The 16239-nt window shown below is 43.7% G+C and overlaps 1 protein-coding gene across 4 annotated transcripts; it reads right to left on the bottom strand.

Moving 5' to 3' along the window:
• Positions 1–1409: 1409 nt before the first annotated feature.
• On the bottom strand, positions 1410–16024 carry SFPQ (splicing factor proline and glutamine rich). Of its 4 annotated transcripts, none has more exons than XR_005841650.2 (12): positions 15282–16024; positions 14818–15006; positions 14420–14721; positions 14204–14299; positions 12849–13045; positions 12534–12618; positions 12168–12285; positions 11903–11951; positions 11703–11824; positions 2715–9106; positions 2382–2456; positions 1410–1491 (listed from the first exon to the last, which is right to left on the bottom strand). XR_005841650.2 is itself a non-coding variant. In XM_046903582.1 (12 exons), exons 1-11 carry the CDS (start codon positions 15927–15929, stop codon positions 2743–2745), a joined length of 1848 nt encoding a protein of 615 aa, XP_046759538.1. In that variant the 5' UTR covers positions 15930–16024; the 3' UTR covers positions 1410–2456; positions 2715–2742. The 4 variants fall into 4 exon arrangements, 2 of the variants coding, with proteins under 2 accessions (XP_046759538.1, XP_040507707.1); XR_005841651.2 differs by having other exon boundaries at positions 2715–2759; XM_046903582.1 differs by having other exon boundaries at positions 1410–2456; positions 2715–2759; positions 9082–9106.
• Between the last annotated feature and the right edge of the window lie 215 nt (positions 16025–16239).

Here is a 16239-nt window from a genome sequence, read left to right as displayed (position 1 = left end):
CAGGATTTGAAGGGAAAAAAAGGCTGTGTAAGAGCACAGCAGCCATGGAGACAAGGCAGTGGAAGCTTGGACCAGTTAACGATCCTTGTAGAAGCAACAGTGGTGGTAACAGTGACATTTGAGTCACCGCAGAGCAGCTCTTAGGGGTGAGGGTCACTCCACCCCTCACGCTTGCCCTGCCAGCAGGGAGTGACAGCACATTGATGACAGCACAGCTGGCCCGGCTGACCAAGGGGACATCCCATACCATATGGTGCCCTGCTCAGCAATAAACACTGAGGGGAACCCCAGGGGCAGTGGTGCCCGCACAGCAGATGCTGCACTTGATCCTTCCCAGCCCAAGGTCAGAGGGTGCTCAGCCCCAGCGCTGCAAGCACCATGAGGTGTCACCTCTGCAGGTAACATAGCTTCAGTTCTTTCCTCAAGCTTCCTCCTCCCCCTCAGTTAAAATTAATTTAGACCCTAAGAGGTGAATAGTTTAACTTTCTGAATGTTACACAGTACTAATGAATCATAATGAATTAGCAGAACCTAATCACCAAACATTACAGCATGTAATGCGGCACCATCCCCGCTGCACCTCCCAGCAGTCACTGCAATGCAGTTTAGGAACCACAGAACCTCTCATGGAAATCTGACAACTGTCAGTAATGCAGAGATGTCAAAAACATCAACAAACCCTTCACCTGACTGCATGAAGAAGTGAAACAGCAGCTCGAGGTTCTGACGCAGCACCAACCTTCCCTGGTGGAATTATGCACATGCACAGAGTGGCTTTAATGCATTACACCCATCCTCTTCAAGAAAAGCCATCTGAACCACGGAAACTTGTGCTTTAAGTGCTGAAAAAAAGCACTGCTGTGGTTTTCAAGGAACTCCAACACTGGCATCCAGGCTTCATTACTACAGTCACTGAGTAAATGATGACAAACCAATCAAGCATGTGCAAACACTGAGAAATCTAAGAGGTACAATGGTACACAGAACCCTGCAGATGGGGATGGAATGGGTGGAACTTCCAGAATCAACTCAAGTGCCTCAGGGGAAAGAACATAAAAAAAAAAATTAAGCCAGTCATTCTTGCAAAAGCACACATGGCTGCACATTGGTCAGGGAAACACATCCACCCCCACAGCTGGTGCAGGCCAACTACCAGAACAAGTCCATGGCATATGCACAGCAGGAGAAAAATAGATCTATTTGTTACAGCCCTCAGTTCAGCCTGGTTGCTTCATGTGTTTGTCACAGAGCAGGGCCCAATGACTCAAGCCCCTCCTCACTCAATGCTCAAAGCACATTCTGCATTCCCTTTCTACAACCTCACTTGAGGCAGTTACTCGAGCATAACGTGGTATGGATGTGTTTAACAGCTTACCTACTGAACATGCTCCACAATAAAACAGAAATCATTAAGAAAATTTAAATACTTTATTTTTAAAAACTCCAGAATGTTCCTGGCTCCTCTTCACTGCATTTGGGCTTCATCTTCTTCTGCAAGTACAAAGCATGCTGTTAGCCAGAACATGGAAAATGCCACCAGAAATCACAAGCAACAACATGGAAAGGGAATCAGTGTGTCACAAAAGAAAGGTCATGCACCTGACAGATATTCTCTAGAATCTTAAGGTCTCTTGTTAGGCTTGAGACAAAAGGAACAGCATTCACATTGCCCTCTACTTCAAACTTAAAACATCTGAAGTGGCTTTGTGCTCTACTACCCAAGAAACAAGAGCAGCAGTGACAAGTCACACTGGATTCAATTGGAGTTCACCGATTGAATCTCATTGCCTTCACAACTTACAGGGTGAGCTGCAGCACATCTAAGCCATTACTTACCATCACTCGTGTGTTACAGAACTTTGCAGGCTGCTCTTCACTCAAGATTTAAAAAAATCTGCAGCCTCTCCCTTGTAGTTTAAATAGTAAATTAGAGGGGAAAATTTCATTAATTCCAGCTCTACGAGTTACTTTATTTCCCTAAACCACTACCTGCTTGTGTTCTTGTATGTTAAGCTCAGTGTTCATTAACTATTTCAAAAACACAGCATTTGTAGCAACTTTAACATTTAATTATCTGCTTCACTGCTCTCCTTCGCTGACAATCACTCCATCCCATTCACAACCCCTCCATTCGAGTCTCAATCTTAGCCATGTTTATTTCTTGTTTGACCACCTGCAGTGCTCAGAAGATGGTTTTATTTGATGCTGCATAGCTGAAAAGCCTAAAACAATAGTTATATTTTGGCTCTACAAAAGAAATACAATTTTTATATAAAAATGAGATTAATCAAAGGCAAGTTTTAGGCAGGAACTACCCAACACATCACAGGGTGATGTGCTGCTTTAATAGATCAGCAGCCAAAAGGACATTATCTACTTACTTGTTCACTTGGTACCTTGGTCCATTCACATATCATGGGACATCACGCTGGATGTGCTCATGCTCAGCTCCTGAACTAGAAAAATAATCACAAGCTTTATCAACAGTGGCTTTCCAATCTGTCATAGCAGCCTACATCTAGAAAGGTGTTTTTAACCACTGCTCCCAAGATGTGAAACCCAGGTTGGGTTTGAGTGTTTAACCTCACAGTCTGAGAAGCAGCATACCAAGTCCCACGTTTCACACCTTCACTACGAGTTACTCAGTGACTGAACTGAGTGTCCAGGGACTTTTATTATTTCACCCATTCAAAACAAGACAAGATTGTGCTTACTTCTCATGGATGAGCACGCCAGTTTCACTCAGCTCGCATCTTCACCTAAAGGATAACAAGTGAAGTTATTAGAATAACATACAGAAACTTCTAACCATTTCAAAACTAACTTAAAAAGCAAAGATTTAAGATATGTGGACTGATTAGTTATGAAGGGGAATTTACAAACTATTCCAAAATATTAAGTGGAAGAATAAGGGGCAGAAATAGGCTAGCCTAAGCACTTGTAAAGAAGTGAAGGAATATGCATGTAGTTGACTGAAGAACTGCACCTTGTCAGAGCACAAACCGTAAATCACCAGTCTGAGTACAATGAGGTTTGATTGCAGCCAGAGGTATACTATCCCTTATGTGAAGGCATTAACAATTTCAATCAAGCTACTTCTTCTATTTCACCCTAGTTTGTCTCCTGCACAATGCCCTCTTTCTTCTGCTTCATGAAGGAGTGCAGTGCCCCTTATTCCTAGCAGTCCCCAGTTCAATGGTCCTAGAAGTGCTTCAAAAGCCAAAGGAAGACACTAGAGATTAGCACTGTAAGTCTACTGCTTTTATTCTAAGCAACAGCTTCTTCCCTTCTGACGACCCACCCTTTTACTTACAGCTTAATTGAGGGCAAACTTCAGTGGTTAGCAACTAGGGATGTAGAAGTACAACGTTCTGTGCACACCTCAAGTTGGGAGGCAAATCACAACGGTCACAATGGGATTTGACCAGGTAGGGAAAAGTTCAAGTTTAGTCTCAAACCCACCACCTGGGTTTTATCATGGCCCTCGGGAGCAGAAATATAGTATGCATATTTTGTTTTCTGTGCCATAGCAACAAACACCATGCATAAGGGATACTATATCTTTGTGCATCCTTTTAACACTCCAGATTCACTTATATAGCCACACTCCTCCCAGCCCTCCCAGTTAGCTCTTCAGTACTGGTGTTCAGAAGCAACATTTATAGAGATGGGGTATTCACAGACCACTGCGGGATTGCACAGCCAAGTCCTAACATGTCAATCATTATCTAGCAGCAATGACAGAAGTGGGAGAAGGCCAATCCTCCCTTTTTTCCTTTTCCAGAAAGTAGCTATTTAAGAGCCCCACTAGCTGGTATGGAGAGAAAAATCTGAAGCTAATTAGCCGATTCCAAACTTGCTAGTAGTGGAAGAAGCCAAGTAATTACCCAGAGCAGCGATACTTTTTATGCATCCTTTCTAACATGCTTAGCCTTATTTAACAGGATGGAACAGAACACTGGCCTTCCTGGTCATGTCACTGCAGCTGGCAATGATTAACAGAGACATGCAACCCCATTACTGCTGAAGTCCTAAAACTACTCACAGGCCTCAGTGTTTAGCTATGGGGAGAACTGCAAGCAAATCAACACTTTGTATGCTTAATGTTACAGTAAAGCCCCCATACACGCTATGCTGTGCTCTCCTGACAGCACCAGAATCTGGATCTGAGGGCCTAACAGGTACGCATATGTATTCTGACACCACACTTCTGAGCTTCAGATAGGCTTTTTGAGAAAAAGTGTATTTCACACCAAGATATAAAACCAAGATGAAACACAATGCAAGCACTTTAATGCCATTTCTTGGTACGCGCTTGTTACAGACTGGCTGTTCAGTTATCTATCACACCAAGTTTCATTACGGCAGGCAGTCAGAGCTGGAAGTTATCTACCACACCGAGTTTCATTACTGCAGGCAGTCAGAGCTGGTATGAGACCTATGGTTCAGTCACAGATTGCTTGCTCCAAGAGTGTCAAAATCCTACTAAGTTTAAGTATGTAGAATAAAGCAGATGTGCCAATAACCCCTCCACGACATTTCTGCAGGTAAAGTCAAGTGTCCAGAGCACATTGGAAATACTACTTAGATCTGAGCATTGGTTTAAAGATTAATAGTTCAGTTGTACTACATGACAGTGTGCACACTGTCAGCAGTTTTGCTGCTGAATTCCAGTCACAGGTTTAGAGTAAGCCATCACCAAAAAGTCAAACTGACTTTGTGACAAACAGTGTCCCTGTTTGGTTAGATAGATTTGAGCTACACTCACTATGCTCTAAACAAAGACCTATTATTGCAATCTTAAGATTTAAGGTGCAGCTAGCTCCTTTCAGTGGAACACTGTAAACCTAACTACAGCAGGGCAAGGCTGTCCAGCAGATTGCCTGTTGAACAGCAAGAGTCTTTTTCTTGAACGTAACACAGATTGGTCCAAAATACCAGAAACAAGTATGCAAAGCAGAACTCTGCAGATCAAGTGGGAAAACACATCACAGCATCTCTGCAAAAGCCGATCAGACGAGCCAGGCCCTGTGCTGGAACAAAGGACCTTGAAATTCAGGTTCAAGAACTAATGCAAAAGAGCTGGAGATCAGCATGTCTGGATGTCTGGAAACATAAGCACGTTAATCCTGAAACACTACATTCAGCATTTCTATTAACGAAGAGTTTAGAATCACATCCTCAAGACAGATGAAAAATGAAGTTGAGCATTACGCTACCAAGATGTCTAAGAGGCAGAAATATAGAATCTCACCACTGTCAGAGGCAGAGGAATGTACTTTGCTTGCCAATCAAGGATTACTTAAAGACAACTGAGATGTCCAATAAGCTCTACTGAACTTCTTACAGGGATATTAATTCAAGCAGTCATATGTATGTCCTGAGAAGCATTCCCAATCCATCCTAAAGCTGATCACGTTAGTGAGCTTTGGCTACCAGTTTACACAGGGCTACAGCAGTGATTACTAACACATTTCCTACCGAGCCAAGACTCAATATCAAGGGATGCATTGCAAATGGGCCACTTTGTCACTACAGAAAGTTTGAACGATCCTTTTCTAGGCACTGAGAGCACTTGGTTGACTAGTTAACCGAGTGTAAGATCACATTCCCTCTTCCCCACAGAGCTCCTCCAAGAACATCTTCGTTACACCGTAACTGAGAAAAATTCACACAAGCCGAGTCGTATGTACAAAGGAATCGGGTCTGAAAACACTTGCTAAGAATCACAGTAAGTTGCTTATTGGCTTTGAGCAAGGCAAAAGCTTAAAACCGAAAACCACGCAGCTTTGATGCAAGTTTAACATACAGGTATGAAGAGTGCTGCACTGTAATTCCACAGTCAGAAGTGTGATGTCAGAATACCCACAGTATAAGATTACATAGAAAGTCACCAAGTTATATTATATTGCTTGTTACCTACCTGTATGCAGTCGGCAATGAGAATCTTGGAGCAAGCAGGAATACTACATCCGGGTCCTAATGTCCATTGCCATTTGTGGTACTACGTTCCTCACAGTTATGAACTGCAGAAATGCTGGCTAAGTGCAGTTATGTAGCAGGCCACTAGTTTTAAGTGTAAATTGCAGTCTCAGAAACTCCAGCAAAAGCTTGCTGCCACAATAAATGGTTGCCAAGGAGAAGCCAAGAATTTTTCTACCACAAAAATACCACAAAATCTCAAAAGCAGTTTCAGGTTCTCGTCAGCTGTATACATGATTAGTGTAACGTGTCTACACCAGAAGACAGGATTATTCTATATTCATTTGAGAAAGTGTGAAGATATGAAGATACCAGTTTCTACATGCTGCAGTTTTTAGATATCAAGGGTCAAAAAGGGCTCAAATTTTGTTAAAACAAAGCTAAATTGCAACAGCCAATGTCCTCCAAGTCCAGTACAAAAATAGGTTATGCAAGCCAGACCATCCAGGAACAGGTCTGACCAGCCAAGCACTTTTCTTAATTGTTTTGAAGATTCAGTTATATCAATCTGATTTTCTGAAAAAAGTCCAAAACCTCATAGGAACAGATCAAAGGAACATGACCTTCTCACCTCCCACATTTAATAACTTTAACACATTTTAGCATTGACGTGTTTGCCAGCTTTTAAGACACTATCTTTAAAAAGTCTTGAAATGAAGTTGGCTATTTAATTGTAATGCCTGTTGAATACGTGCAACTCAAAGCAGAACTCATTTTAGAAATTCTGCTTATGCAGCTACAACCAAGCCAGATTTAGCCAAGCTTTCAGATGTTTTGAAAACTGCCAAATCCTCTCTATATATTTACTATAGTCATTGTTTTTGCAACTCATCTATACTAGCAACAGTAGCTTACGTACAAAACAGGGTACCAAAAGACAACCTCTGTAAGGTACAAGGACATCAGCATCCTTCACTCTTCAGTTACAGAACTACAAAAGAACATACTTTAGGATATGCACCAGCATCTCTTTAATAAAGAATGACATGTCATCTGAAAAATAAACTGAAAAAATTAATTTAATGTTTACGTTCAGAATTCCCCATCTCAGCCACCTTCCGTTTTTGTGGGTGTCCCACGAACACCCTGCAGAAAACACAGGCATTATTTAGTACTACTTAAAGCAAATTGCAGTGGGACTGCTGTTTTTAAGCTCAATATCCAACACAAGTACTCCCAAATACCTGGTCTGCAGTGCAGGAACTGCCAATTCAGAGTTTCCTGAGTAACAATTCATTGTCTTAGCATGTTATCAATCTCCAAACTTTTCTGGGAAGATAAAAAGCATTCACCAAACCAGCTGAGTCACTATTCAGTGCACTGAATGTTCCAGACAGTGTTACCTGTTATCAGTATTTCACAACATGCTACTTTTTTCATTTAAGTAGTATCAGCACTTACAGTGAGTACTTCACGAGCTATCATCTGCACTCTAAGATACTGCAAATCTGACACTGAAGTTTTAACCACAGAAAATTTAGCACAGAATTTAGAATTAGCCAATGCTTAGCACAAGTGGAGTGGAAAGATCACTGTTAAGATTGGAACCACTTACAGAACGCTCAATAGTTGGGGAAGTGCATGAAGGTACAGCCAACTAAGTCTACCTACTTTGTGCCAAGCAGGTTAATATATCCCGCGTTAACACCAAGGCATTTTACACTGGGAAGTCATGTTCCCAGCTTATCTGGTACAGTGTAATAATAAGCAAAGCAACTACCTTGAGTCCAGAATGCTTTGAAATTCTCCTCAGAGGAGTTAATGAAATTAACAGCAAGCTAACGAATTCATCAGATCTACAAAAAAGCCTTAAAGGGAATTTATTTGTATGGTGCAGTATTAACTCCAGATTTAGATACTGCTTTTGATGCATTACCTCTACACATCAATAATAACAATAACCATCGTGCAAGAATGCTCATTTCTCTGTATTTTACATACAGGATTTTATGATTTATCCAGCAGCTACAAGATTCAGGACTAGTTCCTGCAGCCCCCATAATACAATTGAATTCTGAACTATGCAAATTAGTCCACTCAATTAGCACGAGGACATAAGCAAGTTACAAGTATGAATTAGCAGGTTCTCCCCTAATCACTTGAGCAGCACTTCTGGTTTTTTTTTTTGCCAAGCAGTTTCAGGCAGGTATACAATACGGAGCAAGGCCAGATCCTGTAATCTCAAACAGCTTAAGAGCATATAAATATCTCATTAATAACCCGTAAGTTAGGAAGTCAGTCAATAGAAGTCTTTCTATGGATTTATTTTAAAATAACCATTGCTAGTCTTCTGCTTAAAGTCTTTAGAAGGTATCAAGCAGTAACTGCCAAGGTGGTAAGTGCAGCCATCCCACCACCCATCATCCATAGCTAAGATAAGAAATGCTTTACATACTGCATTACTTGCAGCGGAGCTTTCATTACCATTATCTGACAGCATCTGCAAGACTTTTATTTACTTATTGCAGCACAACGTTCAAAAATCTGCGCCTACTGGGCAGTTAAGCTATTTGTCCCAGTCTTAAGCTAGAGGCAGTATGGGAAGAGATCTCAGCTCTTCACTACAGTTCCACACCCTGGGTCTAGTTGGATCTCTATGGCAAGACTCTCAGTTTACTGCTGAAGGTGTGGTATTTATATTTAGCCTCTTAATTTAACCATGAATGGCAAGAAAAGTTACTACATTTAGTTTTCTATTTATTTGAAGCACAGTAAAAAAAAGTTGGTACACTTTGGGAATTCAGTGGCACAATGTACACTGCCATCAAGTTAGGGACGTTATACATCAAAAAACAGCTAAACTTGTTTTGAAACACTGCATTACATAATTAAGTTGTACTTGCCCAAACAGACCACTTACAAATATTAGGTCAGTAAGTTTCTAACATCCATAAAAACGTAGCTTTCTTACTAAAATGCAAGAATTAAAAAGTTGGTGTCTAAACAAGACAGACAAAACAAACTGGAATGAAACTACAGGTCACATCTAAAATCGGGGCTTTTTGTTTGGGCCTTCGTATTCTTCTCTCCCTCTACCATATCCTGTTGGTGTTCCAGGCCCCATTCCTCTAGGACCCTGGCCACCCACAGGCCCCGCACCTCCCTGCCCAAAGCGTTCAGGACGCTATTGGAACAGAATTAACAGTTCATTATATGTAGTTGATGTCCATGTGTGTTAAGTATATATTTTTAGAAGGTTCCGTAGTCAAGGTTCGTCGATACAATCACCATTGAGCCGATCCACAGGTACCGGGAACATAGAAAGGAAAAAAGGGTAATTTAAAAATTAGTTTATTGTAATACATGCCTTGAGGTATGTTCCCACTTGATGCATTCTCATACATCTGTTACAAAGAACAGATCCTCCCTGCAGTGCTAGAAATGTAAGCATTAGTGCAGATGTGAATTAACAACTTTTCACAATGAGCTCTAGCAATTTTCAACCAAGTTAATGCAAATAGCTTGCAAACTTCTCACCTTTAGTGTGATAAAAGCTTAGATTACATCACTGTCATTTCCAAACAAGCCTAGCCAGAGAGAGCTTCTTCAGTTCACTGAAGTACGAGCTGACATTCATGAAATGTCACTGTAAACAGAATGCCTACTCACCAGTTAATGGCATGTGCTGCAATAGAGACCATGTGCTTTTCAAGATGGGGTTAAGACTACGGTCTGCTGACTAAACTGTAGAGGCCTTAGGCAGTAATCAAAACTGATAGTGAGCACTACTGGATTACAAGAAGAAAAAAAAATGTGAAAAAGCTCATGACCAGTGATTTACCTAACCAACGCAATTGCTCCACCAAAAGACTTGCTTTTATTCAATCCCACATACTCCGAAACTGCTGCTGTATATGCAATGTGTGTTCAGAGAACCACAACTTATTCCGTTTCAGGTTAGAACTATGCACAAAGGGCTGTGTGCATCCAGTCAATGTATCCCTTCCCACCCCACCTTCATCACAAGCTCTTGGAAAAATTCACAACTTCAGTGTTGAAAGGTTTCACACCAAGATGTAAAAGCTAAGTCACCCTGCAATAAAGCAGAGACTTCAGATATTTTTGCTAGTACTTCTCATTGCATGTACTTCATTCAGCTCCTGTAACAGTAGTTGTGATCAGCATTCAATGTACAGAACTGCCAAATTTTTAACAAAAAGCTATCAACTTTCATTTCAAGCACGTTTTCTGCTACCAAGTAACAGAACAATGGTGGGCTGTTTGTTACAAAAGGTACCTGCAACTGAAAACTCAGACCCCAATTCAGAAAGTCAGTTTCAATCCTCCCAAGTAAGGCATGTCAAATGCTACCAATTTTTTTTCCTGCCTAGTTCATGGCAGCTTAAGTCTACCTCCTCTTCCTCATAAAGATGTCAGCCCAATAACTGTGACAGCACTGTGTGGCAGAGATCCCCCATTCTAAGAAACTCAAGGCCATCTTACTGTCACACGTTTTCAAGTATTACACTCGTTCAGCATGCACCTGTACCACGAATTTCCAGAGGAGAAAAATGTTCACAGCATTTACCACAGACTGCCTAGCTATTTGCTGGAAGCTCAAGAACTGCCTAAATATATCAGTAGACTATAGACACATTAAGGCCACCAGCACTGTCTACTGAATCGTTGCGGCTCTGCAAAGTTATGGTTTCAAAGACACAGTTCCCATAAAAACAGAAGATATTTGATAAGCTATTATGGTAGCTCACAGAGTTAAGCCAGAGGCCTAAACCCACCCAAAAAATCACTTAGTTCAGCTTGTGCAACACAGTACACCCCTTACAAGGAGGGTGAAAGCACGCTAGTATCACCACCTAAACCAACAGCTTTCCATTATACCCAGTAAGCATTTCTTTAACCTGTATCAGCATTGCTTCAGTGTGATAACACCAAGCACGCTCAAAGCCCATTCACACATATAGTGTGCCAAAAATAGTACAGCTTGGAATCATACCTCGGAGCACGAGATATGCAGCAGCTTTAATAAACTCTACCTACAGTCATCCCCAACAAAGAGAAAGCAACAAGAACAGGCTATCATTTCATTCCCCTGTGGATCAGGAACCACAAAATGGCTACAGTCAGACCACTGGAACATGCCTAAGACTTGAGGAAAAAAAAACAAAAAATAGCATTTCTGCTTTTCTATAGCAAACATCAGCATATAGAGTAAGTGATATGCTGTTCCCCATCATTTAAGTTAATCTGCTGCTTAAAGAGACGTTCGCAGATTTCTGAATTAACAGCATATCTCTAACAGCATGCATCAATTCTAACAAGGCTTGGAAGGGCCAAAATAAATGCAACGTTCAACTGTGGAAAGGAGAACAATGATCTCACTTGCCCATACAGAATGTCACGTTACTCAACAGCTACTACTGTTATTTTAATTCTGAAAATCATCGTAATCTCTAGAATTTATAAAAATCCTTCCAAGCCTAACTGTGATGCAGAATTTCTCACGTCCAATAAGGTCAGAGTTAATTGCAAATATGCTTAACAGCACATTTGAATTCAGTTACAAACAACTTCCAACTGCGTAAACTACCGCAATGGTTAACTAAACTAGTACTACATAATGCCAAACTACTCTTCCATGTTAAACACCTGACAAGAAAGTCAGCAGTTAACAGTGAAATTTACACAACCGAACACAGAACTTCATTTCCAACTGCAACTTTTCTCTTGTGCTAAACTAAAGCCATCACAGGATACATTACCATGTCACTTCCCATCATAGAACCACTCATGGCTGCTTGGCCAACTCCTGGATTAGCTTCATAACCTATGCCGCCTCCACCCCCAAGAGGTGGAAATTTCTGGGCTGCAGAAGCATAAGGATCTAAGAAAGAGAAATATATAATCATATTCTGACAATTTCTAAGGTAGCCACATAAAGTAATCATTAAAAATTCTTTACCTCCCATGTTCATTGTGGTGGCACCACCCATTCTCATGTCTCTCTCCCTCTGCATAGAAGAAACAACTTTTAGCACAGAGCTATTACTGAGACCCGTACCTCTCAGGAGACAAAGCATGTGCACAGCCAACCACTACCATCTCAATTACACAAAGATACCACCTCTAACCTAAAGGAAGCAAAACACAATCTCAACAACATGCAAGAATTCTGGAAACCTCTGAACATGGTAAACAATTCCAGAAAACAGAGTGGTTTCACTTACGGGATCCATATAACCCATTCTACTATAATTCTCTTCCCTCTGCCTTCTCATCTGTTCTTCCATTTCTCGCTGACGGATCATCATTTCCTCCTCCCGTCTGCGACGCTCCTCCTCCTGCCTGATCAACCCAAAGCAGATTATTAAACCACAGCAGTAACATACACCAGACATCAACCCTATGCATGAGCAATTTCACAGTTAATGATTACGCTTCAGAAAAAACACAACCAAGGAAAAAAAAACTTCAACTGCTGTTCAATTTCTCATCCACAAACTGAAGCAACAATAGTTTCGTGAAGAATGTTTTCATAAATCAACCATTAAAAAAAATGTACAATTGAAAAATCCTGTAGAAGCCAGACCAACCTGAGCTGAATTTCCTTGCGTTTCTGCATTTCTTGATTATGGAGTTCTTCCATACGTCTCAGTTCCTCCTGACGCCTCATAAGGTCTGCAGAAACCAGATCTGTCAGCAGGAGCTCCACAAACTCAAATTTAAATTCAGATTTGAATTATATTAACCTCAATTATACTATTGCAGACACCACACATCTCTGTTCTTAATCATACTTTTAGATAAGACTGAGAAAGCGTGCTTATTCAAGCCATTAACAAGTTATGCATTGAAGCCATCATTCAGAGCAAAACCAAACACCTGGAGACAAATTCAGAGCCGATTACCTTGACGCAAAAGGTTTGCCTGATGCTCATGATAAGCATCTTCCATCTCACTCTCAAGTTTGTCCTTGGCATCTTTCATGTTTTTTGCCACTTGTTCTCTCTGTTGTTTTTCCATTTCATCTAAAGATTTCCATCTCTGGGAATACTCAAACTCAAAACTGCCAGGCTGAGCAAAACGGGGAGGAGTTTCTCTTTCCCTGCAGAAAGGAAGATGCTCAACCAGGCTGCACAGGACTCAGAAATGAAGGTCAGCAAAAACATCACTGGCACAACAGCCAAGTACTAGGAAACACAGGAAACCAGGAAGCACTACCTCAACAGTGTGATTACAGCTTGCTTTGACAGATTGAAAACCGTACAGCATTTTATGCATTTAAACAGCAGCATTTAAGAGCTACACCAAAAGCAAACACAGAGTCTCCTGCACTATCACATCAAAGCAAATCTTTCTGCTTCCAGTTCTACTGCATGTTTATTATGCAACTTCCTCATTAGAACACTCCACTGCAGGCAAATGCCAGATGCAAAATCCAAAAATAAGACAAGCTCTTTGCCCTAATACAGACAGCCGCTGAAAGCCCCTGAGCACAGTTTCCAGAGCTGACTTACCCAGAGTACTATGTTAAAGCAGAATAATATGTACTTTAAGCTAGTCTCCAAAACATCTGAGAGCTGACAGCTTATACTGACAAAGCAGCTGAAGTTAGAGATTCAGTAATTAATGGAAAAATTAGAAAAGCTTAAGGACTTTTCCATATATTATCAATTCTAAGTACTTTTAAGATCTCATGAAAAACACCATACTAGTCCGCACTCTTGACAGGAACATGGTCACTAGGATGCTTGAAGTCTTTGATTAAAACAAGTAATTTCAAACACATGTAACACCCACAAGGCCGCCTACATCTGCTCCCTTTTGCAGCCTGAAAAGCACAGTTCTACAACAAATAGGCTTCCATGTACAGGCCCTAACCTAAAACTCATCTACCACCACATCTCTCATGCACAGTGGTCTCATTGTAAGGCAAGTCCATGCATTTGGTAATCACGAAGCAACCTGAGATTTTACTTTGTTTCTCAAAGTAATAATTCTAACGCATTTATTTCCCAATGGGACACCAACATAAGTCTCACAATGAGAATTCTCAGCAACAGCACAAGCTGTAACAGCTGACAGCTGATTGCAGAGCTGTGCAGGTACATTTCTATGTTTAGCCCCAAAATCTGTTATCAGGTTGATATTTATGCACCATTTGATAGTCAAAGCCAGGTTCTGGAAAACCACCCTAACTCTTACAGAGTCAGTAATCATACTGTTATCTCCATACTCATTATAACAAAAAGAGAGTGCCTACTTTTGATACATCGGGTTCTTCTGAGCAAGCTTTTCTGGAAGACCATCTTCATCATCCAGTTGCTCCAAAGGTTCCACAATAACTGGCCTAGGAGTGCTAAATACAAAATACACACACGCTTTACGTTTCTGTATCAATCCCCATTCTGATATAGCAGAAGGAACTGACAGTTTCACTCCACTTAGAACTACAAATCCTGAGAAGCACAATACTTACGTTGTCAACAAGAACACTCCCTCAGTACACCGTTCAAACGCTTTTCTGGCAGCTGGCTTTGATGCAAATTCAACAATGCCTTTTCCTGTTGATCTACCTCGATCATCTACAATCACAACAGCTCTCTCCACCGGACCAAACTGGGAGAAAGCCTCCTCCAGTAACTCGTTGGACACGTAAGGCGAAAGGTTACGCACTGACAGCGCGGCAGCGTGCGTGGCAAACCGAACACGGAGCTGTCGGCCCCGCATGGGGGTGTCGTCCAGTTCTGCCTTTGCGATTTCTGCCAGAGCTCTGGACTCCTGGGGGAAGGTTAAGACCCAGTTTTAGGAAATCGGGTTATCAACCACTATTTGAGAGACGTTTTTAGGAGACGGGCAGATAGTACAAATGCCTACCAACTTAATGAATCCAAAGCCTTTTCCTTTGTTGATAAAAACCTCTCCCGGCTCCCCGTATTTGGCAAACAATCTTTTAAAGTCTTCATCCGTTATATCGGCAGGCAAATTCCCAACAAACAAACGGCACCGCTGAGTGTAAGTCTTCTCCCCGGGCCTCCTCAACAGTGAGAGGTTTGCCTTAAAGCCCTACGAAGAAGCAGAGCAGATGGAGCCATCACCGCGTGCGGAGCTCCTCACCACAAAGCCGCGGTTGGCTCCGAGCCCTGCCGCCACTGTCCCCCGGGCCGCCGCCACACCGCGCCCCGCGCTCCCCGCCGAGGCGGCCGCACCCCCTCGCGCAGCCCGGACCCCCGCCCCGCGCTCCTCCCCTCAAGATGGCGGCGGGAGCGCGCGGAGCGCCGTGCCCGGCCGCAGCCGCCGCCATCTTGTGGCTGGGAAAGGGGGAGGGGGCCGTGACTCACCTCGTCCGAAAGCTTGTCGCCGCCGGCCGGGCCCTGCTGCGAAGAGAGGCTCTGCTGTCCCTGGTGCTGCTGCCCGCGGCCCCGCGACTCCCCGCCCGGCCCGCCGCGGTGGCCCGGCCCGCCTTTGTGAGGCCCGCCCGGCCCCTGCTGCGGCCCGCCCGGCCCCTTGGGCCCGCCGCCGGGAGACTGTCCTTGTCCTTTCTTAGGGCCGCCGGCCGGGGTGGGGCTGGGGCTCGGCTTGGGCTGCGGCTGCTGCTGCCCCCCGGGGCCGGAGGGAGCGGAGGAGGGCGCGGAGCCCTGGGCCTGCTGCTGCGGCGGCTGCCCCGCGGGCAGGGCGGACGGAGGAGGCGCCCCGGGGCCGGACTGGCTGCCGGCGGGGCCTGCTGTGGTGGCGGAGGATGAAGAGGACGAGGACGGCGGAGCGGAGGTCGACGCTGGAGGCTTCGGCGGTTCGGACTTCGGGCCTCCTCCTGGAGGGCCGCCGGGGCCCTGCGGGCCGCCCCCCATAGGCCCGCGGTTCTGGCCCATGCCCATGCCGGGCGGCGGAGAACGGAAATCGTGGTTGGGGCCGCCGCGGCCACCGCCGCCGCCGCGCCGATGGAAGCCCCCTCCGCCGCCTCCACGGCTACGGAACCGATCCCGCGACATGGTGGTGGTGGGGAAGGCGGAGAAAGAGAGGTGCGCCGGCTGCCGCTGCTGCTCCTCAGAGCCCGCTGCTCAAAATGGCGGCGAGCTAAAGGGCCTCGCTGCCGCCTTTGTCCGTCCGTAATATACCTTCCCCGCCCCCGGAAACCGCCCCCTCCTCCCCACTAACCATCCACCTGCTGCGGCGGCGAAGACCGATAGGTGAAGCGACCAATCGCCTTTCCCCGTTTCGTAAACTCTTTGATCCTATTGGTAACGAGCCTGCCCTCTGCCGATTGGCTCATTTGACCGCCGACTTCGGGACAGGATGATC

The sequence above is a fragment of the Gallus gallus genome, chromosome 23 (genome assembly GCF_016699485.2).
Source record: "Gallus gallus isolate bGalGal1 chromosome 23, bGalGal1.mat.broiler.GRCg7b, whole genome shotgun sequence".
Lineage (NCBI taxonomy): Eukaryota > Metazoa > Chordata > Aves > Galliformes > Phasianidae > Gallus > Gallus gallus.
Note: the sequence above shows the minus strand (reverse complement) of the source record. Positions and strands in the feature narration are given on the sequence as shown.